The sequence below is a fragment of the Molossus molossus genome, unplaced genomic scaffold (assembly GCF_014108415.1).
Source record: "Molossus molossus isolate mMolMol1 unplaced genomic scaffold, mMolMol1.p scaffold_m16_p_6, whole genome shotgun sequence".
Lineage (NCBI taxonomy): Eukaryota > Metazoa > Chordata > Mammalia > Chiroptera > Molossidae > Molossus > Molossus molossus.
The window spans coordinates 14,227,591-14,251,664 of NW_023425399.1; the positions used below are offsets into that span (position 1 = coordinate 14,227,591).

Consider the following 24,074-nt stretch of genomic DNA (forward strand, 5'->3'; position numbering starts at 1 on the left):
CACTCAAGGAGAGAGGACTCGACCCCACCCTCGGGGTGTCCAAGACTCTGTGGTTTTCCGGTGAGACCACAGCAGTCGCTGGGAAAGCTGAGGGGCGTCAGGCTATGGGAACATTCTGTTTCCCCCTCCAGCTTCAGCGTTCCAGTAAATCCTGCCTACGGTCATTGCAACTGGACTGAGGCGTGAGTTGCTGGTTCCCTCCAGCCTGTCGCTTCGAGGGCAGCTTCCCCGGCACGCGCCACCTTCCACAGCTCCGCTCAGTGCCCTGCATGCCCGGCTCCAGCACTCCCAGCCCGGCTGCCCAGTTGAATCTCCTGGAGAACTTTCAGAATGTGCCAACGCCCGGGCATTTGCAGCCACAGCATTGTTCAGTTCATCTGGGCTGGGGTCAGGTCAACCATTGGTACCTTTTGTATTCTTATGTTTGTTTTTATTCATTGAACTTTAGAAAGAGAGGACGGGAGAAGGAGAGAGACAAAAACATCGATGAGAGAGAACATCAATGGGTCGCCTCCAGCGTGCCCCCCGCCTGGGGATTTGGCCCACAACCTGCGCATGTGCCCCGACCAGGAATCAAACAGGCCACCTTTTGGTGCATGGATCGATGCTCAACCACTGAGCCACACCGGCCGGGCAGCCACTGGTACTTTGAAAAAAGTCCCTGAGGCCTCCTCTGCTCTGGAGTCCAGGTTGAGGACCTCTGGATCAGCCCAACCTTCTGGAAGCTTCTTCGGGAAGCTGTCCTTCCTCTGTCTGGCAAAATCAGTTACTCCCAGATCTGTGCTCCCAAAAGACTTCTTCCCTGCATCTCCATCAACCCGTCGTTTTTCAGGAACGGGGGTTTACTCATTGATGTTTCCCCAGAGCCCAGACCAGAGCCTAGCACAGAGTGGGTTCTCCGTGAGCATTTGTTGATTGAGACGATGAGTCCGCCTCCACGGAAGCAAAGGCGCTAGCTGTCTGCACACGAAGTGGCAGGTCCCTGCCCTCTCTCGCGGGCTCAGCAGGGTCGGAAGCAACAGGGGCCCCGTGGCCAAGAAGTCCCTGGCGTGTGCGTTGCGGCCAGCCGTGCATGCTCGCCCTTCTTCAGCAGGAATGTGTCCCCACGTCATTTTTAAATTGCTCGGAAACCAACACCACACTCCTACCAAGAGGAGATTACTTTGAACTAGTCTCCTTTCGTACATTTGCCTGGGAGGTCACGGGGTGGCAGAGACCATGCTGGTGCGGAGGACCAAACGGGGAGTCGGTATCTTCAACCAGCTGCTTCGAGTTTACAGAAAAGTAAAATGCGTTTAACCCTTTGTTCAATGAACTGACCGTGTTGGTCTGTTTTACCTGTTTTCTTATTAACACTCTACCGTGTTGAGACCACAAGAATCTGAGTCGGAGGCCATCTGGAGAAAGTTGGGAGCGGCTGGGATGGATAACTGAGGGAGCTGACTCCCCCTCCCGCAAAGGGTTTGGGATGAAGACACCATGGATGTCTTCTGGATGCTTCTGGAATGGCAAGCTCAGGTGGGCTGGCTGTGACCCAGTTTGCATGGTCCCTGCTGACGATTGATGCTGTTACAGGTCTCCTCAGTCTGGGGTCATCTCTTGGGGAGGGGCCTTCGAACAGCCCTCTGGTTTTCCCGAGGCATCTCTGCGTGTTCGAATGGACCAATCCGAGTTCTTGTCACGTCACGGCTCCCACTGTGGGGAAGGACAGCGTGAGCACGTCACGAGCCGTGGGTTTCCCTCTGTTCTCCCAGCACGCCGCCGTCACACTGCTGCCGTCACACTGCGCTGGCCCCACCATGTCCCCTCCCCTGGCCTGCGTTCCCCAGCTGAGGAACCAGCCGTAAAGCAGCCATACCACTCCTCTGAGGCTGACACAAGGTGGTTTTTATGCGAACCCGGGGCCCGGCACACAGCAGGTGCCCCGACTGGTGTTTTTGTCATGATGGCCCCTTCCCGTCAGCTGCTCTGAGTCTCCTGACTGCCTTTCCTCTTACCTTCTCTTAACCCCGGGCCTGGCTCATCCTCAGGACCCGAGTCTTGTCAGCTGCTCTGGGTCTGAACGTGGACCACTGGGTCCACCCTGTACTGAGCCCGGTGCCCGGAGCTGAGCTCGGCCCCATGTACGCATGCTCGCGGAACAAACGAGCCCTTCCTGAGGGGTCACCAGGGAAACCGCTTCCTCCATTCTCCCTGCCCCTCTTGCCCCTGCCTCTTCATTTCAGGGTAGGAGGGCTGCCCCTGCTTTGCTCCTTTGCAGCCGGAGCCTTGGTGCAAAGGCCAGAGCGGCAGTAGAATTCTTATTTAACCCGCAAGGAACCCAAAGCTCAGAGAGGTTCAGCACCTGGCCCAAGCCGCACAGCTCCTGTGATCATCCCCTTATCCGTGCGAAGGGAAGACGTGGTAAGATCCTTGCCCTCTTGGAGCTTCAAGTCCAGTGCAGGAGTCAGCGACCTCTTTCTGCACAGGGCCAGAAAGTCAACATTTAAGGTTGCGTGGCCCATGGGGTCTCTGCGGCAAGTGCTTGATTCTGCCGCTGAGTGTCTGAGCAGGCATCCACATAATGACTGGCATGGCTGTGTTCCAGAAGGATTTATGGACAAAAACAGATGAGGGGCGAATTTGGCTTGAAGGCTTTACTCTTTCAACCCCTGGGGTGGTGGGAAAGGAACTCAGGATGAAATAATTGCATGGCTACATGTGAAGTGTGTGGTTCACACAGGAGAGATGTGTCCTGGGAACATGAAGAAGGAGGAGGGGGGATCAGGGCAGGTGCTCGTGGAAAGTGTCATTTAGTAAGATCTAAGGATGAGGACTCATTAACCAGGTGAAAGGGGGCATGGGAAGGAAGAAGGTGTTTCTGAGCTGACAGAATAGTTTGTGCAAAGGTCCTGTGGCAAAAGGGAGCATGGCTCTTCTTAGACACTGTGATAAGGCCTAGGCTACAAGAGCCCAAGAGAGGCCAACTGACGGAGGGAGCGGATGAAGACCGTGGGATGACAGGGTGGTCTTAATCCCAAGAACTACAGGATCCTAAGGGGTGATGTCATTAGATTCTCTTTTTTTCCCCCCAATTTTTATTCATTTATTTTTGTTACAGATGTTTCTCCTTTTCCCCCCTAGACACCTTCCTCCCCCACTGCCCCCCCAACCCCACCCCCACCCCCAGCATTGTTGTCTATGTTCGTTGATTACACATACGTGCATATAAGTTCTTTGGTTTATCTTATCCATCCCCCCGCCCCCCTCCTCTGAGGTTTGTTGTCTGAACCGTACTCCTTTCTATGTCTCTGGGTCTATTTTGTTCATCAGCTTATTTTGTTCATGATATTCCGCAAGTAGGTGAGATCATGTGGTACTTGTCTTTCTCCGATTGGCTTATTTCGCTCAGCATCATGCTCTGCAGGTCCCTCCACGTAGATTTTCACCTGGAGCCCCCACTAGCTCCTGGTTAGGGATCCCACCGAGAGAGGAGACGGGGTGACTTCAACCACCTGGTTGCAGCCGAGCGCGGTCCCCGGAGCCAGGGTCGACCTGCAGCTCAGCGCCCTTTCCCCCACTGACTCTTTATTTTATGTTTGCTCTGCTAACAAATCTCTGTCTCCCTGCCCCAGGGAGGACTCGCGATGCATTATGCATTTGACGGTCACAGCTCCATCCCAATCCCCTTTCCCCACCTTCCTCCTTTCCCTCCCCAGCCCGATCCCCCACAAGTTGCAAGTTCATAAAACTTGCAAGCTGAATTTTTCAAAGACTGTTTCTGACAAAGCAGTGGGGATTAGACTTGGTGAAGCCCTCCATAAAAAATTGAAGACACGCTATATTAACATACATTGATTTATTCATAGTGTTTCATTACAAGTAAGTGAGGATCCTGTAATACCAGGAAAGGTTAGGAGAGCAGGGAACACGGTATATTATATTGACAGCTCGGTGGAAATGGAGTTGCTTCGGGATTGAATTTGGAGGGCAGAAAAGGAATTGGCTAGTAAATAAGGCATGAGTTTTACCTCCCGTGTCTGTATATCAATGTAGTTGCCACCAGCCCAGCCGGGGGGACTGGGGAGGAATTTCAAAAGGATGCGTTTGCGTGCCCTCCCCACCGTCTGCTGGGGGCAGCTCCTTCCTCTGCCCCAGGAAGCGAGTCCCCCCCACACTGAGCGCCGCTCCCGTTCTCTTGCTCACACTCTGCAGGCACACTGGACTTTTGTCCGCTCTCTGCAGCCTTTCCCTCTCCATGCCTTCGCTCGGGCAGCTCCCCTACCTAGGACCGAGAGTGCTCTTTCCTCGGCATCCCTGTCCCCCTCCAATACTATTAGCTCAGTGCTGCCCTGGATCCCTCCCTGAGCACTGTGTCCTACCCCCGCACCCCTCCCCGAGATGGTGGAGAAGTTGAGGAAACGCTAGAGAGTGGAGAAGAGAAGGGACAGCAGCCAACGGCCAGGATGCTCTGCAGCCAGCCCCCTTTGGAGGCAAGAGGACTGGAACCCCTGGGTGCTGCAGGGTGAGGGGAGCCAGGGAAACGCAGGCACCGACTCCCATCAGCCCAGCGGGTGCTAATTAGCCGGCATTTCCTTCCAGCGCCCACGCAGAGAGGCAGGTGTTCCGTAGGTTGCTCGCCTGAAATGGGCTGTCTTGGGCAGGGGTGACCAGAGGGGTGACCAGAGGGAGCGCTGTGACCACGCCCGCCAGGGACCTGAGGGAAGGATGCTCCTGCCCAGGTTCTACTTGCAAAATGCCCGAATCCTTCGACTTGGGGCATTTCTCCCCCGGGCAGAGTCTGGCCTCTCTCCTAGAGATGGGCGTCGATTGCTAGATGGCATAATACAGAAAAGTTACTTTCTCCAAAAAACGTTTGGTGCCCTTGCCAGAAACAGCAAACTGCTTATTTTTGAAGTTAAGTTGGTGCGTCCCCTTCTCTGCTGGGTCCAGCCTTCAGGACAAGCATCAGACATTCGCGATGGAAAACAGTGGGGCCAGGTGCCTGTAGTCGACTTACCTCGCTCTGGAAGAGAAGACCCTGAGGACAGGGTCTAAGTTGTACTCTTTAGGGGCCGAGCAGCACACAGCGCAGGTCCTGGGGTTCGGGGCTGTTGGGGAACCCTTTGTGGAGGAGTGCGAAGTGAGGAACGAGTTTGTTCTTCGGTTAATGCGGTGTGTCTCCAGGAGGGGCAGGGGGCACCTGGGTGCAGGCCCGCATCCGTGATGGATTACTGCATCACCACGGGAGTGCATGGTCCACCACTACACGTGAATCGCATGTAGCTGCGTGAATCTCACAGGCACAATGTGAGTGAAAGGCCCAGCCAGGGGCACACCCTGTGTGACTCCATCCATGTAGCGTTCAACCCCAGGCAGAACTGCTCTGTGCTGTCTGAAGTCAACACAGGAGGTTTCCTTGCCATGAGAGACGGGTACGGACCGAAGGGTTGCGAGGGGACAAATCTTGGGTCTGGTAATGTTCTCTCTCTCGATTGGGTGCCGAGTGCATGACTGTGCCCAGTTAGTAAAAATTCATTGAGCCGTTTAGTTTCCTGTGTGTGTTTTATGTTCTAATAATATGTTTTAATAGAACAAACTAGATAAAACTAATAGACGAAAACAGCCCATGTTTGCCGCTCTGACAAATGTTTTAGATGAGAAACGTGGTACCCAGAGTGCGACCCACGGGCCAGTGCCAGGATGCCAGCCGCTTTGCCACGTCACAGGACGAGCAGAGATGGAGGGCGAGCACCTGGAAATAGGTGCAGTGCTTTGGCGTTGCTGGGACGGCAGGTGCATGGCCAAGGGACCCTCTTCCTGCACAGAGTGCACACCAGTCTGACAACTGCCAAATGCACAAGATGAGTCCCCGGTGCTGTGGTCTTTCCATTACTGCAGGCCTGCAGCAGACTAGGAAATTCAAAACGATGCCCTCACCAGAGATACGTTGAAAAGCCCTGATTTAATACAAGTTGTTTCCAATTGAGCCTCAATTTCTGCATCATTAAAATGAGAATAAGCCCTGGCTGGTTTGGCTCAGCGGTTGGAGGGTGGGTCTGTGGTCCAGAGAGACCCGGGTTCGGTTCCTGCTAAGGGCACGTACCTCGGTTGCAGTTTGTCCCCGGCCCTGGTTGGGTCATGTGGGTGGCAGCCACTCGATGTGTCCCTTTCACGTCGATGTTTCTCTCTCTCTCTCTCCCACTCTATCTGAACAAAAAATGGAAAAATGTCCTCAGGTGAGATAAAAAAAAAAAAGAGAATATGTATCCTTCCTGATGCCCCCAAGGTTGGGGAAGACAAACAGGGTAATGCAGAAGAAAGCAGCAGCTAGTGCCACGTGGAGAAAGGGCCCACGAGTTGCGTTTTTTTTTTATCCTCACCCGAGGACATTTTTCCATTTTTTGTTCAGATCGAGTGGGAGGGAAAGAGAGGGAGAGAGAGAGAAACATCGACGTGAAAATGACACATTGAGTGGCTGCCACCCACATGACCCAACCAGGGCCGGGGACAAACTGCAACCGAGGTACATGCCCTTAGCGGGAACCGAACCCGGGTCTCTGTGGACCACAGGCCGACGCTCTAACCGCTGAGCCAAACCGGCCAGGGCACAAGTTGCATTTTTAACGAGCTTTGCAAATCACTCCTACTGGGGTGCCTGTGGCCGTGTGGTGGCCACTAGCCACGCAGGACTACAACACCTCAGAAACGTGGCCAGTTCAAATGGTGATGCGTCCTCAGGGCAAACTCCATACACGATGTCTTAGACTCCATGCGAAAGTGCTGTATGTCTTCATATTATAAATGGTCTCATCCACTTTCTATGTTGATTACAGGTTGGAATGACAATAGTTTGCCTATATTTGGTTTGACACAAATATCGTTTAATTTAATTTTTTTTACTTTCTCTTTGTTTTGATGTGACCACGAGGACATTAAAAAGCATGTCTGTAGGGGGCGCCGTGTTCCTGTTGGGTGGCGGTGCCACTATTGTGGCAGTGGCGCGCTGGAGGCTGGGTAACCTGGGTGCCTGCTCCTTCTCTCCCCGAGGCTCCCACGGGGGCTCAGCCAGCTCCCTGGGTGAGGTGTTGACTGGCCTATTTGCTTGTCGCACAGATCAACTACAAGGCTGTGGGCTCCCTGGACCCGAGCGCCGACCTCTCCAGCCAGAGGGGGAAGGTGTTCAAGCTCCGGAATGAAACCCACCACCTCTTTGTGGGTCTGTACCCCGGGACCACCTACTCCTTCACCATCAAGGCCAGCACAGCGAAGGGCTTCGGGCCCCCCGTCACCACCAGGATCGCCACCAAAATCTCAGGTATCTCTCTCAGAAAGTGCTTGTTGCTTTGTGTCGTCTCCCCCCCCCCCCCCCCCGTTCCTAATTGTCCCGGGAGGGGGCAGGGCCAGAGGCAGCTGTCACCACGCGGTGCTGGAGCCACCAGAGCCATGTAGGTACCTCGTGTGTTACCTTGTCGCCTCACGAACAAAACCTGATCCACAAACGTCCTAAAGTGTAAAAAATATATTAATTAGACCACCGGGGATGCTGAGCGATTCTCAAAAAAACAGACCACACAGTTGCATTAAATAGTACTTTTTTTTTCATGCACATTGGCTTGTACAAATGTGATTTATTTTCAGGAATATTTCTTATGGCAGATGAGTGAAGGACCGTTGCAAAGCCACAGGGGCCCAAGGTTTCACCTGTGGTCTTCGGCAGGGCCCCCTCCACCCTCAGACAGCGTCGAGCAGAGGGGTCTCAGAGCCTCTCCTGCCAGTGATATTTTTTCAGAATGTCTCTGCAGCTCCGGCCCATGTGTATATATTTTGCAAAACAGAACCATGGTGGTTTTTTTTGTACCTTAATGTTTTCACTTATGTTTATATCATAAGCATCTTCCACGTTGCTACATCGCTTTCATTAGAATGTTCTGTCAAGCGGATGGACGTAATTTAATTAAATATTCCCCCGTGGTTGGATATATTTGGTGCTCCCATGATTTTATAAAATAACGCTTCAATAAACATGTTACAGAATAAAGTTCAATTTGTTGATTTGGATTATAACTTTGGGATTAAATTCCAGAAATTGAAATACTGAATTAAAAGGGATGTGGATTTTAATAGCTCTTAATACAAATGGCTAAATTACCTTCCCAGGGGATTAGATTTAGCTGCATTCCTGTGGGTTGGGGATGAGAGAGGGAGGGTCACATGAGAGAGGGAGGAACAAAGAATTACTGCATCACTGCTGTAATTTGTATTTTAAATGCGCTTAACAACATTGGCTGCAGCCGTTTCTGTGTTAAGTACTTATATTTCCTGCATTTCTGTTCATTCACGTGGAACTTTTTGATTCCTGAGGGTTACTGGCCACACCACTGCCACCCGGACTCTTCACACTTGAAGGAACCCCAGCCCGGCGGGGGTCAGGACCTCCTTTGCAGAAATCCTGGGGGGCCCTGGGACCATCATCTAAGCCTTTCCCAGGCGCCCTCCTTCCAGCCGTCCTGAGTGTCCTTGGGGATGGCATCGAGGAAAGGGGTGAGCGGGGTTTGAGACCCGCGCTGAGCGCCCCCCTCTCTGTTCTCTGCCCAGCTCCGTCGATGCCCGAATATGACACCGACACCCCGCTGAACGAGACAGACACGACCATCACGGTGATGCTGAAGCCGGCTCAGTCCCGGGGAGCCCCTGTCAGGTGAGGAGGCACCTTCACCCAGAGTTCAGTTGTCCTTCTCTGCACCTGGGACACCTCCCACTGACGCATGTCCCCGGCCATGCCCACAGCAGGGCTGCCAGAGTGAGGCTTCTTGAAGAAAGAGGTCAGCAGCCCAAGCCCAGGTCAGGGGGGCCACCGAGCCCGGAGCCTTTCTCTACACAATGGGGACTGGAAGTGATTGAGAGGGGGCATGCTGATGGGGACCTGAGGGCGGCTGGGAGAGAGAGAACTTTCTGGAACACAGCTATTGTAAACGTATTGAATGGGTTGGAAGCCTGGAAACAGTCTCCTGGCCAGACGACCTTTCCAAGCCCAAGTGGCAGGCTTCGTGAATTCTGAACAGCTCAGAGATCATGCACGGGCCAGCGCAGCGAGCTAGGGCCCCACACAGGCCTACAAGTGCGAGCCACGCTGCTGCTTTCCACGAGAGGCTGCGGAGGCCGGGAGCAGACTTCCGGCCCCGCAAGGAAAGCGTCTCCGGAACTAAGCTGTCCCGGTGCAGGGCCGTGGCTCAGGGCGACCAGGAAGGCGGGTTTCCCTTTTCATCCAGCTTCCCTCTGCAGGGCAGCAACCTGGACACTGACTGCGAGCTTGGCTCAGCGATCAGGGGCCTCCAGTCCCTTGGTCCAGTCCCTTCAAATCAAGCAGGGTGGTGGGCAAAACGGATTTCAATTGGGCTCAGTCGTGTTCAACACGCGTGGACTGAAGACCTTAGCTGCCCTGAGTGGGGAGGGGCCCAGGGGGGAAGAACGACTCATTTGCTTAGTCAACAACTATTCGTTGAGCTCCTGCCCTCTGCCAGGGACTGGAACTGCTTAGGGGAGCAGCGAACCAGCCGTGAATCACTCCTGGTCTAAAGAAGGCCAGACTCTGGTTGGGGGGAACAGAAACATGAAAACACGATTACGAGGTGGTGCAGGCGTGTGGAGTATGCATGGGGTGTGGCGAGAGCCCCGAGGACAGGGCTCCCAGCGGAGGTGACTCCGAGCTGGGTCTGCAGTGCCGGCTGAGACTTTGCCAACGCGGGAGGAGGGCCCGGCGGGAAGGAGAGAAGCAGCCTGCTGTCCCGGGGGCACCAGGGGTGGTGGTCTGCTTCAGCGTAAGGATCAAGGCAGGAGTGCTGGGGTGACGGTGGGGGCCGCGTGTGAGGTGCTGGGGCTTGTCTGGCGTCCCTGGGGAGCCACGGATAGCCACCTGCTGTGCTGGGGAGCGGAGACCGGCCACGGAGGAGGCTATCGGGATGGTCCAGTTATCTGTTTTCCCTGGATCCAACTCCACCCAGAAATTACAGGCAACGCAGCAGATGGAATCAGTTGCCAGCAATGAGGAAGTTCCCTGGACTTTGAACAGTGCTCTATCCTAAGTCAGGCAAAGCTCCAGACCTTGCAGCAAGTCGCGTAGTATTTGTGGGGCACCCGACCTGAGCACTTCTGCCTGATCTTCTCCACGTAGGTGGCTCGGGGGCTGTCCCAGCTGTGACGAGCCAAAGCAGATGGTGACTCCTACATCAAACAAATAGTTATTGAGCGCCTTGCTTTTATTCCTGTTCCTTTCATGCGACGTCGTCACTTAATTCTGTCTATCCACTGAGATGGGATTATCCTGGGGCTCAGGAACTCCCAGGAGCACACAGACAGTGAGGAGGAGAGCTGAGGTTGAATGCGGTCCTCCGGGAGCCAGATGGCGGGTTCTGTCTGGGCCACCTCGGCCTCCTCCCTTTCTCAGTTCCTACCTCTTCCACAGCAGCCTCCTCTTTGAAAGCTTCCCAGGGCCCAGAAAAAGAGAAACAGTGTATCCAATGCTGAGGATAAGTTAGCAGCGGACTTAAAACCCATGACCTTTATATAGCAGCCCCCAGTCTCCCCTTGCATTCTGCAAGCCTGCAAAATGACCAGCCAAGGGACCTGGGCATCTGGCATCCACGTGGCCGCCTGGCGGGTGTGGATTGAGTTCAGCTCCCCACAAGGGAAAGGATGGGAGCTTAGGGGCTGGGAGCCTGGGTTCAAATCCTGCTCTAACACTGCTGTGTGACCTTGGGCCACATACTCCATCTCTCTGAACCTGCGTTTTTCCTGGTCTGGAAAGTGCGCAAGGTGATGAGTGCACCGTGGCTAGATACAATCCAGAAGAAGTAAGCCACAGCGAGGCAGCTTTCAGAGAGCCCATTCCTGTGATAGCTTTGCTTCTTCTCCTTGGAACTTAGGAAGTTCAGCTCAAGATGGTTTTCGAAAAAAATCTATCCCACCACAAGATCACAGTGTTGCTTGCTTCCTTCCGGTTCAAATTTCCAAAGCTTGTCGAGACCCTGGTTCTATGGTGGGGAGGGAAGGACTTTGCCTTTTCCTTAAGATCCCCTAACTCTTTTCCAGCACAAAGTTTCCGAAAAACTTTTATAATTGTATGAAGAGATACGCAATATAGGTCCAGCAGGATAGAGTTCGATTTTATACAGAGGATTAGGCTCCTGTCCTCAGGATATATCAGATAATATATCTGTGAACCTCTGAAAACTCATCAGAGTAAATAGCACCGTGTTTTACTGGGCAACTGCTATGTTCCAAGAATTGAATCTTGACTAACCTCCGAGTCGTATCTTTCTGTTAGAAACGAGGAAACTAAAACTCCATCAGAGCCTGTTAACGAGCCAGGACCCATGAGCCAGGACCCATATCCCGGCCCGCGTGACTCCAGAGACCAGCAAAGGGCCTCTGAGTAGCAAACCAATGTTCCTGGAAAGCTCTTCCAGTTCCCACAAAGCAAAGCCCCTTGCTCGTTCCCTCTGAGCCTACATCCTCCTAGGCTGCCCAAATGCTCAGTAATCTCGTGCATCCTAAGACTACAGTAAATTAGGAGGTGGGAATGGAAAGGGCCCCCTTAGCAGGGAAAGATGCCATTTGGCAGGGAGCATAAAACAGGGAAACTCTATAAATGCAATCCCAGGACTCAAGGAAGTCTGTGCGCTTCAGCTCCTCACAGCCATGGGTGTTCATTCCTTGTTCCTGGCTCACCCCAAAAATGTAGCATTAGGCTCCATGTCCTCAAGTGAAAAGAACCCGCTAGCTTTCACCTAGTGAGCGAGGGCTTGCTGTGGGCCTGACACCACAGAAAAACTGGGTCCTCGCAGCATTGCAGTAACGGTCTCCCCACTTTGCAGAGATGGAGACTGAGATGAACAGACCCTGAGGGAGTTGAGCCAGACCCCGGAACAAGCAGGTGGTGCAGGCAGAATTTAAACCGACCCTAGACTAACACGCATTCCACTATGCCACACCACCTCCCTAGGTGAAAGTTGTGCATGATATATTTTGGTGACATTTCCATAGGGGGGAAAAAAAGAAAATAAATGTCACTGCCCAAAGGGACGTTGCTTGGTGTCTGGAAACGGTTGGCTGCTTCTCTTCCCAAGGCTTTGGATCATTGAGGGTGGGTACACTCAGTGTCTGGAACTATTTTTAGACTCTTGCTTGGGCATTTATTTGCCAGGAAGGGTAAGAGACTCACCAATGCCACTTAGCAAGCCTTTCGGGACAGCTTGCAGTGACAGCAATCGCTTTCAGTTACCTTGATTATTTTTCACTTTGAACGCCAGGCACGCGGATGCCCATATGGGAGACAGGTGACCAGTCATCCAACACATATTTATTGAGAATTTGCTGTGTCCCAGGAGCAGGAGAGACGTGGTATATAGCAGGAAACAAGATAGGCACACACCTGTCCTCTAGAAGCTGGTCATCGGGTAGCTATGCCCGTGAATGGGGCAGGGGGGTGGGACTGCAGGACACAGTGTTCACTAGCTGCCCTGCATCGGGCGCCTGCACTCGTACTTTACACTTGATAGTGCTGTTAATTCTATGGTGTCGTCGGATGGCCACTTACCCGATGAGTTAGCTGGGTGGGAAATACCATCTTCGTTTCAGAGGATGAAGCTGTGTTCTAAGATGTGAAATGACCAGCCAAGGTCGCCCAGCTTGTTACAGGTACAGTCAGGACATGGCCCTTGCTTCCTGCCTTTGAGTTCATTGCTCCCCCAGAAGGTTCCGAGTTTCCCATGGCTGGGATGTCAAGCGACGACTGGGGATGCTGGGGCGTGAACCTCCACCACCTGGGAAGTGAGGGGGCACAGGAGGACGTCTCAGGGGTCCCTCAGCTCTGGGTTGTGCCGGCCTAGCTGGTAACGTGTGAACCTCGGCATGTCTCTTTCTGAGTGGAGGGTCTGCCTGTCCTCAAACAGCACCCTAGCTAGGCCCCAGCCTCCAGGCCTTGCCCAGGTAGGCGTCCTCCTCCTGGGGCTCTGACTCCGTCTGGGAGAAGTGGGCATTCGGGGAGGCGAGGGAGGAGGAAGGGAAATTGCCGTGTGGGGCTCCCGCACCCTCATCTCTCCAGCCAGACCACGTCGGCAGCTTGGCCTATATTTCTAATGCTCCACAATAGAGATTTATTGCTTTTGCATTGCTTTCCCCAGGCCTTCAAAGATTTATTGGTTTTTAAGTGACAGAATCCCAGAATTGCTTAAAAGATCAATCAAATGGTGTCTAGAATCTAATATTCAGCTCTGACTCGTGCGTGCCAAGCCTCCTTCCTCCACGCCCTGCCTGTCATGCTGATGTATCTGTAGTAACCTTCATAAGAAAGTAACTTGGCCATGAATTAATCACCCATAATGCAGTCCCTGAAGTAAGGTCGGGGCAGAGCCCTGGATTCTGCAGCAGACCCTCACCTGGGTCCTCCGAGGTGCCCTGTTCTCCCCTACTCTGTCCTCATCCAATCAGTCAGTGGGACCCATCCACTCAGTGTCAGGCTCAGCTTTGGGGTTAGCTCTTTCTTCTCTCTTCCCTCTTCCTGCCTGATAACCTGCCAGGGCGGCCTGCTGGTTTGCCTGGCATACGTCTTCCATATCCAACTCCCCCCACACACACACACCCCAGGTTGCTGGAATGGTCCTTGAGACGCCAACATTGGATCAAGTTAACTTTCCTGCTTAAAATTCCTCAACGGGTCACTGGCTGTCTACCGCATTTAAGGTCACGCTTCTTAGCATGGAATTCGAGGCCCGTCAGAATCTGGCCCTCACCTGTGTTCGGCTTTGCTCCTTTACCAGGTTTATTCAGTGCCCGGTGTGTTTTCTTCTCCTCTCCTCCCTGAGCCTTTTGTGGTGCTGTGTATGCGACATGTTTTCTCTGGGTCTGTTTCTTTCATGCTCTTCGCTAGACTGTGAGCTCCAAGAAACCGGGAGGCTTGACACTGAGAGATCCCCTTTCCTGGGACAGAGTCTGGCATTTAGAAGGTATCACAAACACATAAGTCATTCGGCACATCTGTTTGCCCACCTGGCAGATGCCGGGTGCTGGGACAGTGGACATGCACCTCACGGGCCCTGCCTTCAGCGGCCTCCTCGTCCATGAGAGTTGCCAACAGAACCCCCTGCCGTGATGAAAATGTCCTAATCTGCGCTGTCCAAACAGTCACCACCAACTACATGTGGCTATTGAGCACTTGCAATATGATGAGCATGACTGAGGAATTGATTTTTTTTTTTTTTAAGTTGTGGCTAGTGGCTTCCAGTTTAGATGCTGCAGGTCTGGAGGAAGAACATCCGGAAAAGGAACGGATGCTGCTGACCCCGAGTACTTGGTCGGAGGTCCTATGACAGTTCCGTTGCACAGGAATTCATCGCTAGCCCGGTGGGCTCAGGTGCGGGGAGAGCTTCTTGGAGGCGGTGCTGCCTGATCCAAGACAGATGGGTAAGGGGGGTTTGCTTAGTTCGAAGCGGAGAGCGTGACCCAGGAGGAAGCAGCGAATGCAAGAGCCAAGGCAGAGAAGGCACGCAGTGGGCTGCGGCAGGGATAAGGAGAGAGGAGAGACAGCAAGGGGCCGGGTAAAGCAGTCTTCACCGGGGTTGGACTCTGTCCTCAGAGGTGTGGAGAGCATTTGGTAGGGACCTCCAGCACCATGTCCCATCCTGTAGCAAAATGCACGAGCTCCTCCTTAGGCTCCCACTCTGTCCTGGCCGCTCCTCTGTCAGGGACTCGGCTTTTCAATCTCTACCAGCCTGCGGCCTCCCTGTGTGGTCCTGACTCAGACCTTCGACCTCTCGTCTTGTCCTACCACAGCGGACTTCCCAGTTGGGCTCCTTGGAACAGCAAAGGCTCCTGGAATCAGATCCAACCGTGTGCAGTTGACTCCCCGGGTGCCCTTGGGCCAGTCACTTCGTTTCTCTGGTCTTCGGGCTACTGGCTGGTAACATGGGAACACCCATGTCACAGATTGTTTTGAAGGTCGAATGTGCTGTCATGTAAAGTACCACTGGTGTGCTCCTCAGCGTGGCCAGGGGCGGGCGGGGGTGCCGCCGGGCCTCGCGCTGGGGGCTGGAGAGCTGTGCGCGGGGCTGGTTGCTGGGGCTCCTCAACCCCATGGAAGCTCTGTCACATGCAAGGTGCTGGGAGGCACAGGCCATGTCAGGGAATGTGCACTTACTTCCAGGGGTGTCCCCGAGTCCTTCCAACAAGATTACCTTAAAAATAGGTCCTCAGATTGGAGCACCTTTCACAAACATCAACTCAAGGAGACAGGCCTTGGGAGCCTCAAACGACAGCCAGAAGTGTCCTCAAGTTGGAGGAGATGCCACTTTAGGGTGTGAAATGAAAGCGGAGCACACCCACAGCCCCGCAGGAAGAGGCATGGGGACCTGCCTGAGCTCCCTTAACTGAGACCTTATGAAATACTGGGCACAGAGTAGGGGGGACAGTCAGACCAAGCAGGAGAGGTGAGACCACACCTAGGAGATGAGTCAGGTGTACCCGTTCACTTGTTCATTTGTCTATCGATTCATTAGCTGACTAAGTCGGTAAATATCGCATTTGAATTTGAGCAAACAACCATGTGTCAGACTCTACTGAGCACAGACAATCCAGAAACCAGCAAAACAGCTGAAAACCTAACAGCAGAGATAGCTCTGTGCTAACCGTGCCACGGAAACTAATGACACTGTTGTTAGTTGCAGCCAATTCTTTTTTTTTTTTTAATTTTTGTTGTATTATAGATGTCCCTCACCACCACCCCCCATTGCCCCCCACCTCCCAGTTCCTGCCCCACTCCAGACCTTCACTACTCTATGGTCTCTGTCCATGGGCTACGCATATATGCATTTAAGTTCTTTGGTTAATCTCTTCCCACTCCCCCTCCCCCCCTTTTCTCTGAGATCCATCAGTCTGATCCATGTTTCCATGCCTGTGTTTCTATGTTATTCATTAGTTTATTTTGTTCATTAGACTCCATGTATGTGTGAGATCATGTGATATTTGTCTTTCTCTGACCGGCTTGTTTAGCATGATAATCTCCAAGTCCATCCTTGCTGTCTCAAAGAGTAAGAGATCCTTCTTTTTCACTGCATAGTATTCCATTGTGTACATGTACCACATCCTTTTTATCCACTTGTCTCCTGAGGGGCACTTGGGTTGTTTCCAGACCGTAGCTGTCGTGAAGAGTGCGGTTGCAGCCAGTGCTTGTTGGGCCCACGTCACCTCCCCACCGCCCCTCCGATGTCAGCGGCAGCTGTGCTGGACAGTTCCACGGACAGCTGCAGGTTCCCATCTTTCTTCTGCTCTGCCTCAGTGCTTCCTCCGAAGCCCCCGGGATTTCGTGTGGTTTGAACAGGGAGGTCAGAAGTGCAAAGATTTGAACACCCCCAGGGCGGCCTTCAGCCGGTGGGGGATGAGAGTCCAGGCATCCATGCCCTGCCGCCTGTCCCTTGGGTGGACCATCCTGACACCACGACACTCAGTTCCTCACATCCCATTAGGGTCCAGCCCCCTTCCCGAATGTGAGCCAGCTTGACGATGCACGCTTTGGTGCTATTTCTTCCTCCCGTATCTCACTCCTTCCTGTAAGAGGAGACTCGGGCTCAGACTGGAGCGTCCAGAGTGAAGTCAGAGAACCGGGAAGGAGGCCAGTGGGGCAGCGTGGAGCGAAGACGCGAGGAGAGAGGCGCCCGATGGGCCTGGATGAGAGCTAGGGAACACTCCTCAGGATAGGGGTTTTGAGCAAGTGAACGCTGTGATCCATCTTACTTTTTAAAGAAGGTCTTCCTGGCATCAGTGTGGCGAACGGATCGGAGAAGACAGGAGTGTTCGGGGAGCCCGGCTGGGGGACAGTTATGGCTGGATGAGAAATGAAGGGGCACCGGTTAGGGTAGCTGTGTCGATGGAGCTCAGACTTGCGGCAGGTGAGGTGAGCTACCTGGGTGATGCGTGACTTGGGGCCGGTGGTGGGTGTAAAGGACAAGACACCGCCCAGGGTGACTCCCAGGTTTCTGGGTTGGTCGGTGGGGTGGATGATGGTGCCATTCTCTGAGCCAAGGAACAATGACGGAGGGAAGAGTCCAGGAGGACACTGTCAGAGGAGGCCAGTGGTGGCGAAGGTGGTCTGGGAACCAAGTGGGAGAGTTAGGAACCAGGTGGGCAAGGACAGGCTGGGAGCTGAAGCGTGGTCCAGGGGAGCACTGGCGACCTCTGAGGGACCTTCTCCAGCTCAGTTAGGCTGTGCAGCTGCCTCCAGGGACTGCCCGAGGCCTGGACACAGAGGGTGCTCCAGCTTGGAGGAGGAGGCATATGTCACACTGACTTATTCAAGACCGTGTAACATGGAAAACGGCTTCTGAGGACATCGCTAGTTCGTGTGACTCCACGAGCCCTTTACGTTCGACAGGTGCGGCTAGTTAGCACTGGTGATTCTGGAACACACAGTGATTGGCTGCAGGACAGATCGGAGACCCAGCCAAGTGTTAAAGAAGTAAGAAACATCATTGGGAAGAAAAGGAAACAATTGCCAAATTTCTTCCAGGATTCCCTTGGTAGCTGCGAGCCCAGAGTGGGAGCGCGGATGCATCCACAGAAGGGTTCGCTGGTCCGTGGGGCTGCAGTGGGCAAGATGGGCATCGCTACCATCTGGTTCCCAGCCACCAGCCTGTGCTGGCGTCCAGTTAGGATAGGGACGTGAAACTCGAGAGGACTTATTAACAGGGGCGGCTGAGGGTTTACGAGCCCCTGGCCACGTGGGGAGACATGAGAGACCGAGGTTACATTTGCTCGCTCTTTCTCTAAACATCTTTGGTTTTGCTTAGTTGCCAGCCCTCCGGGCCAGCTTTGCTGGGGCCTGCAGATGAGGAGCGGAATGCGTCCCACTTTGGTGTGGGGGGATGGGCGAGAGGCACTCCCACGCAAATTGCCAGGAGCCTTAGCTCTGCAAACCCTACCAAGTCTAAAAGCACGCTGGGATGCCCTCCAACCAGGTTGGAGAAGAGGCGGCGTCAGGAAAAGAAGAAACTATAGAACTAAGGAATAATGGGGTCAAGGCCGGGGCTGTTCCCCATGGGGCTGTTCCACGTTGTAGATATGGTGACTGGGGGGACACGCAGCTACAATTAATGGGGTGCGTAGGTACCACCAGTGAAACTGCCCAAGGACACGCGGTCAGTCTGGTGAGGGTGGCCCAGAGCTGCAACCAGAAAACCAAAGGAAAGAAGGGTGACACCTGAACCATGTATGTGCATTTGCATCCATCTCAGCTCACCCTAATTGTGTCGCAGGGCCCCTTTTATCAGCACCCCAAACAACCCAGCTTACCGAGTATCGGCTCTGGTGTCGAGGGGTTCTGGATTCTACTCCTTAGGGAAAAGCAGGTGTTTCGGGAAGAACGTCGTAAACGGAGCAGGAGCGGTTGCTGGGACGTGAAGAAGGAAGGAGGATTCTATTTTGAACCATCTGCCATCTGGAGACACGGAGACGAGGCTGTTACTGGCATGAGACGAAGCAGAGTGTGGTCGTCCTGTTCACCTCCTACCACAGGGACTGTTTAAATTTCAGGAGCCTGCAGTGCTGGGGAGGCATCGAGCAGGGCTTGAGAACTGGGGTTCACGTTCAGCTGGTGGTGGAGGCCTGGGAGGAGTGAGTGACTTTTTCCAGGGAGAATGTGGATGAGATGAGGAACAAGACGGAGTTTCTGTGGGATCCAAGGAACCACACAGGTGGAGCAGGACCGGCCAGAGAGGCAGAAGGAACCAAGGCAGTTAAAACATGGAAGCAGAGAGATTGAGGGCCAGGTGACCTTTGAAGACACTTGTAGAGGGTACAAAGCAGGGAGAGGCTGGAGAGAAGTGTTCAGAGAGCAAGGTGATCGGAGGTAAGGCCCAGGAACGGAGCCCGGCTGTGGGGAATGTGGCTGTGGGTATGACTGAGTGATGGCAGATGGATGGCAATGGATTCCAGGTGAAGGTCACTGAAGCCAAGTATGTCACGGACAACAGAGGCCAGGCTACGGATGGAAGGGCAGTCCAAGTAGATGGGTTCTTCAAAGGCTAATCCTCTCCCCGGGGGGAGCTGGTAGCACCCTTTGCAGGAGCAACAGTGTCTCTGCAAGGTGCTTTCTCCTGAGTGTCACCTTCTCTCCAACCGTTTATGCCGACTTGTACTTCGCACGCTGTCCCCGGCCCCGTGACGGTTTGCGTCGCTGCGTCGCAGCTGATAACCGGTGGCTCTCAGCCTCCGTGTCTGCGGCGCCCCAAGGTCAGACTTTGCAGTCGGCCTCCACCGAGTGCATTTCTGTAGCCTGGTCTGTTGCTGTTCTGAGCTAGCGCGTCCATCTGTGCAGGGTAGACTCCAAGGAGGTCTGCTCTCATCCGGAAAGCATTCTGCTCGGTGCTGGCTCCAGCCACCTGCGGCCGCTCAGGGGCTTGCTTCCCCTTGGCAACGGCGAGGGAGGCGATCGTGAAAGGCCCAGCTTTTTAGTAGCGAAAGAACAACTTCGAGTTTAAAGTCTCCGCCACGAGGCAGAAGAAATGGGTGTTTAACCCCCTTTCACAATACAACCCATCCCTTTCTTTCTAAGCGCGTGTCTGCTTGGTTGTAGGCTCACTAAGCAATGCATAAAGATTAGACATGTGAAAAAGGAAGTATTCATGGCCAGGGCAAGGGTTAGCCGCCCCAGTAATGTAAGCAGGGTTCAAGGGCAAGACTTCAGAGCTACACCGTCCAATACTATAGCCAGAGCTACATGGGATCCTCAACTTTACATTGATTAACACTGAATTAAATTAAAACTTCAGTTCCTGCACTGTCTGCATTTCAAGTACACGTGTGGCTGAGGCTGCCCTACCGACCAGCATTTCCACCCTCACACCTATTTTGTTGGAGGGCTGGTAAAAAGAGGTCAAGACTCGCCCTGGCCGATTGGGCTCAGCGGTTAGAGAGCCGGCCTGCGGACCAGAGTGTCCCGGGTTCGGTTCCCACTAAGGGCACGTACCTCGGTTGCAGTTTGTCCCCGGCACAGGTTGGGGTCGTGTGGGTGGCAACCACTCGATGTGTCTCTCTCACATGGATATTTCTCTCTCTCTCTTCCTTCCTCTCTCCCTCCCACTCTATCTGGAGATAAATGCAAAAATGTCCTCAGGTAAGGATTTAAAAAAACACAAAATAGGTCAAGGTCCACATTTGGTTTCAGAGAGGCTACGCACGTAGGCCTCCGAGGCCCTAGGGAAAAAGCTAGGAATCCTGTCATGAGAGATGAGAAATATAACGGGGGCTTAGACACAGGCAGAAAACGTTAAGTCCCCCCCAAACCAGAGAGGGTCCTACGGCTGGGACTTGCTGCCGAGACACTTGCCTTCTGAACTAGATTTCCCAAGTCCAACCGCCTCACCCCCACCGGGGATAAAGTCTGAGAAGTGGTTTACCCCGAGTTCTCCATCCTTAGCGAATTATCAGACTCGTTTGCTGAGCTAGGATGTGCGTAGATTCCTGCTCACCCTGGGGATCATGGGCCTGGGCCTGACAATCTGCATTTTGGATGAGCTCCCAGACGAAGACGACCCTGCTGGTCCTGGACCACAGCTTGAGTACGACTGGATTCGTCTGGAGGTGGCCTCGGGGGTGGAGAGGGCACCTGGCAGGGAGGAGGCATTTTCCTCCGCGGTGCCAGGGTCTGTGCGTGCTCACGCCACGGAGAAGCGATTGCTCTGCATTGCATTAGGGAGCTGCCCTGTGGGTTTTACAGCCTCTGGAGCTCTTGTGTCTCTTTTGGTGCGTGTTTCAACACGAGGCTAATCAGTGTTCGCTCCCGCAAGCTGAACTAGGATCTCCGCCAGCCCATTCCTCCGTCCCTGTTCACGTGGGGAAACACACCCCTACTTTCTCATGATGCTGACAATGACACACGCCCGGAATTGTCCGGGTTGTGTTGCTGCAGGCTGATAGCATATCTGAGTATGTCGCTTCTGTGCAGACACAGGGCTTAGGAAGAAGATGGGTGTTGGGGGATGCAGACAGCTCTGCCTTCTTAGGTGGAAGGCTAGAGCAGGCCGTGAGAAACAAATCCATTTCCAACGTCCACGCTATAAAAAGTTCCCTATTTTCTTAGATCAGACCGACTCGGGAGCGTGCCCGGATGCTGCGGCAAATGGGCACGTCACTCAGCTGGCTTGGAATCTGCGTGTGTTGTCCCCCGGGCCAGTTTTGATTATGTTCTTTCTCCTTTTATTGCAGTCAGCAAATCTGAATTTGCTATTGTGGAGAGAGCAGGAAGAAGGGTGAGGGGAAAGGATGGTTTTTAACCTTCAGAAAGTTCAGAGGTTCAGTCTGAATAAGCACAAAAACTTTCAGCGTGCCTCTGAATTCCTTGAATTTGCAGAACTGCTCAGAATCCCAGGAGACCTACCTTGCACAGAGGATTCGGGGCCTGCTTTGTGGCAAAGAGGCAGAGCAGAAATTACCCGAGAGGAGCAGAATTAGAGTAAGTGAGAGGAGGAATCAATGGGGGGAAAAAAGGAGTTTGGGCCCCATCCAGGCGAGGCTGCAGCCTATTGTTCGGCGTCTTCACTTCAAAGCCATCTGCTCTCAGATAACGTCTCCCCTGCCAGGACACCCTGTTCCTGCTTAATCGAAATTAGTTTCCAAGAATAGTTGTCTAGCGCAGTTCCCACTGGTGGGAATGTTTTCAAAGTCACAATAGGGGTGGAAGCGTTGGGATGCAGATTCTACGCAGGAGCCAGATGTTCAAAGGCATCACGGGGTCGGCGGCAGCCCTCACGGTTCGAAGCCAGGGGCCCTCTCCTTGGCCTCCGCAGCTCGCAAAGGGCTCCTTTGAAACTGGTACCATCTCTCCGGCAGGGACCTGTGCTACAGCAGATGGGATGGGAACCGGTCCCTCCTATCCAGGTTTAGAGCGATGTGTTCCCCAGGCTTAATTATACCACAGGTATATAAATTACAGAAACATGTTAATGCTCCCATGATTAAAATTATAGAGCGCCTAATTGAAAAAGCATAAACTGAATTGAAGAATTCCTAATTATACTTTGCCTTGAGGTGTTCATTTCCTCCATAGCGAATGCGTAATTTCTGGGAACCTGCAAGGTGGCCCCCTGCATCCGTTCACAAGCTGCAGGCAGACGGGGGCAAGGTCGTCACCTCTCAGTTTAGGAAGTTGACCAAGAGGCTTGGGTTCCGTGGGAGAACCTTAGAAGGGAGCTCAGGAAGGAGCTGGCAGCGGTAAAGATGCCAACCAAGGCTCCACCCAGTGGGCAGTGGGACAAAGGACAGGTGGGACCCTTAGAAAACTTGTCCACCTGCCTGTCTCTTCTCTCTTCAGTCGCACCCTTTATCCCTGTTGGCGATGGTAAATTTGGGGCATGTAACACAGTGGTTTTCCAAGTTTGGTCCCGCATCAACAGTGTTACTTGGGGATCTGCTAGAGCGTAAATGCACAGGCCCCACCCCCACCTGCTGAATCAGGAACTCCTCCGGGGCGGAGCCTGGCCTTCTGTGTTTTATGAGGCCTCCCGGGGATTCAGATGCATGGAGGTTGAGAAGCATGAGTCTCAGCGGTGTGTGTGTGGCAGACACCCAGAGTCACATCCAGAGATACAAGAGGCTGGCTTGCCCAGCTCGCATTCTCTTTGGGAGTCGTAAGCCTTGTCTGCAGCTTCTGATGGAGACTCAAATGCAGTGCACGGACATTTCTTTCATTGTCGTATAGTTTTCACCAGTATCTTTGCCACACGTGGGTTTTCTAAGCATCGCAGGGCTGGAAGCTGAGCTACTGCTGAGAATGCCTTGCAGGGGAGTCCTGACTTTGCTGATGCTGAGTCTGGCTGTAGAGCGAGGGGATTATTACGTATTTGTAATAACTGCTATTGTTCGTATGTATTCTTCACGAGTAGTGATGTGAATTCTCGGTACAAAAGGCCACAGCTCAAAATAATAATAATAATAACTCCCCTTGCAGAGTGATCCAAGCATCTGTGAGCCCCCCATTAGGGACTCGGGGGGCCAAAGGAAGTTGCCCTAAGACACACTGTGACTGCCTCCCCTCTGTTCAGACCCTTGGTTTTCTCAGATTCCCGCTTCCTAGTCTGAACACATCGGAGACTGTGTGTGCGTGTGCGTGTGCGTGTGCGTGTGCGTGTGCGTGTGTGTGGTAGGTTATAGCCAATTCATAGCCGTCTGAAACGATAAACTTATGTTCTGGTTCATAGCATTCCATCAAGTTTTCGCATAATTCTTACCCATTCCCACATGGTTGAAAATTTGGGTCATTTCCAGTTATTTGTTGTTATGAATAACCCAGCAATAAACATATTTATTCATGTTTTTCTTTTGGCATTATATCTTTAAATAGGAAAAAAATCCCCAGGAGTGGAGTTACTGAAATGAATAAAATGGAACTAAAATGTATTGAGTGCCTACTCTTATATGCCAAGCACTGACAGCCATTTCATATATATATTAACCTTTTTCATTCTTTAATTAAAAAATCTCACAGTAACCAGGGCACGTGGCTGAGAAATCGAACAGTCAAATCGTGCCTTGCTTCACCTTTTTCACCCCCCAGTCCTGTGCCCCAGAGGCAACTGCATTTAAATTCTTTGCCATTTCTCCTGGGAATTGGCAATGTCACTACGTAATGTGCTGTTTTAAAGTTATTGATTACAGACATTATCTATTTACTTCCTGCTATTATAGATGAGAACGTGGCTGTCTTCAATCATCCAGTGCCTCCCTTCCAGCTTCCCGGAGTAGTTCTATCACTATTTTTAGTTAAATAACTACACCAGGGCTCATTTTAGAATTCTATAAACGCAGGTCACTTCCGTGCTAAGTGGTGTACTAATTTTATTATGGGAGTATATAATTAACTCAAAGATTACTATGTACTAGGCACTATTTTAAGTCCTTTACATACATATGTGTGTGTGTGTGTGTGTATATATATATATATATATATATATATATATATATATATATATAAACTCGGTTAGTTCTCAACTAAATCCTATAAGGTAAGAACGAGTCTTGTCCCTATTTTAAGTTGGGGAAACCAAAGA

General features: G+C 52.7%; 1 protein-coding gene across 2 annotated transcripts in view; it reads left to right on the forward strand.

Moving 5' to 3' along the window:
* The window catches only part of PTPRT (protein tyrosine phosphatase receptor type T), a 967,960-nt gene that overhangs the window by 723,198 nt on the left and 220,688 nt on the right, over positions 1–24,074 (forward strand). For both annotated transcript variants that reach the window (XM_036244362.1, XM_036244363.1), the window contains exons 10-11: positions 7,096–7,297; positions 8,578–8,680. In XM_036244362.1, the coding sequence (XP_036100255.1) occupies positions 7,096–7,297; positions 8,578–8,680 (305 nt within the window). The remainder of the gene's footprint in view (positions 1–7,095; positions 7,298–8,577; positions 8,681–24,074) is intronic.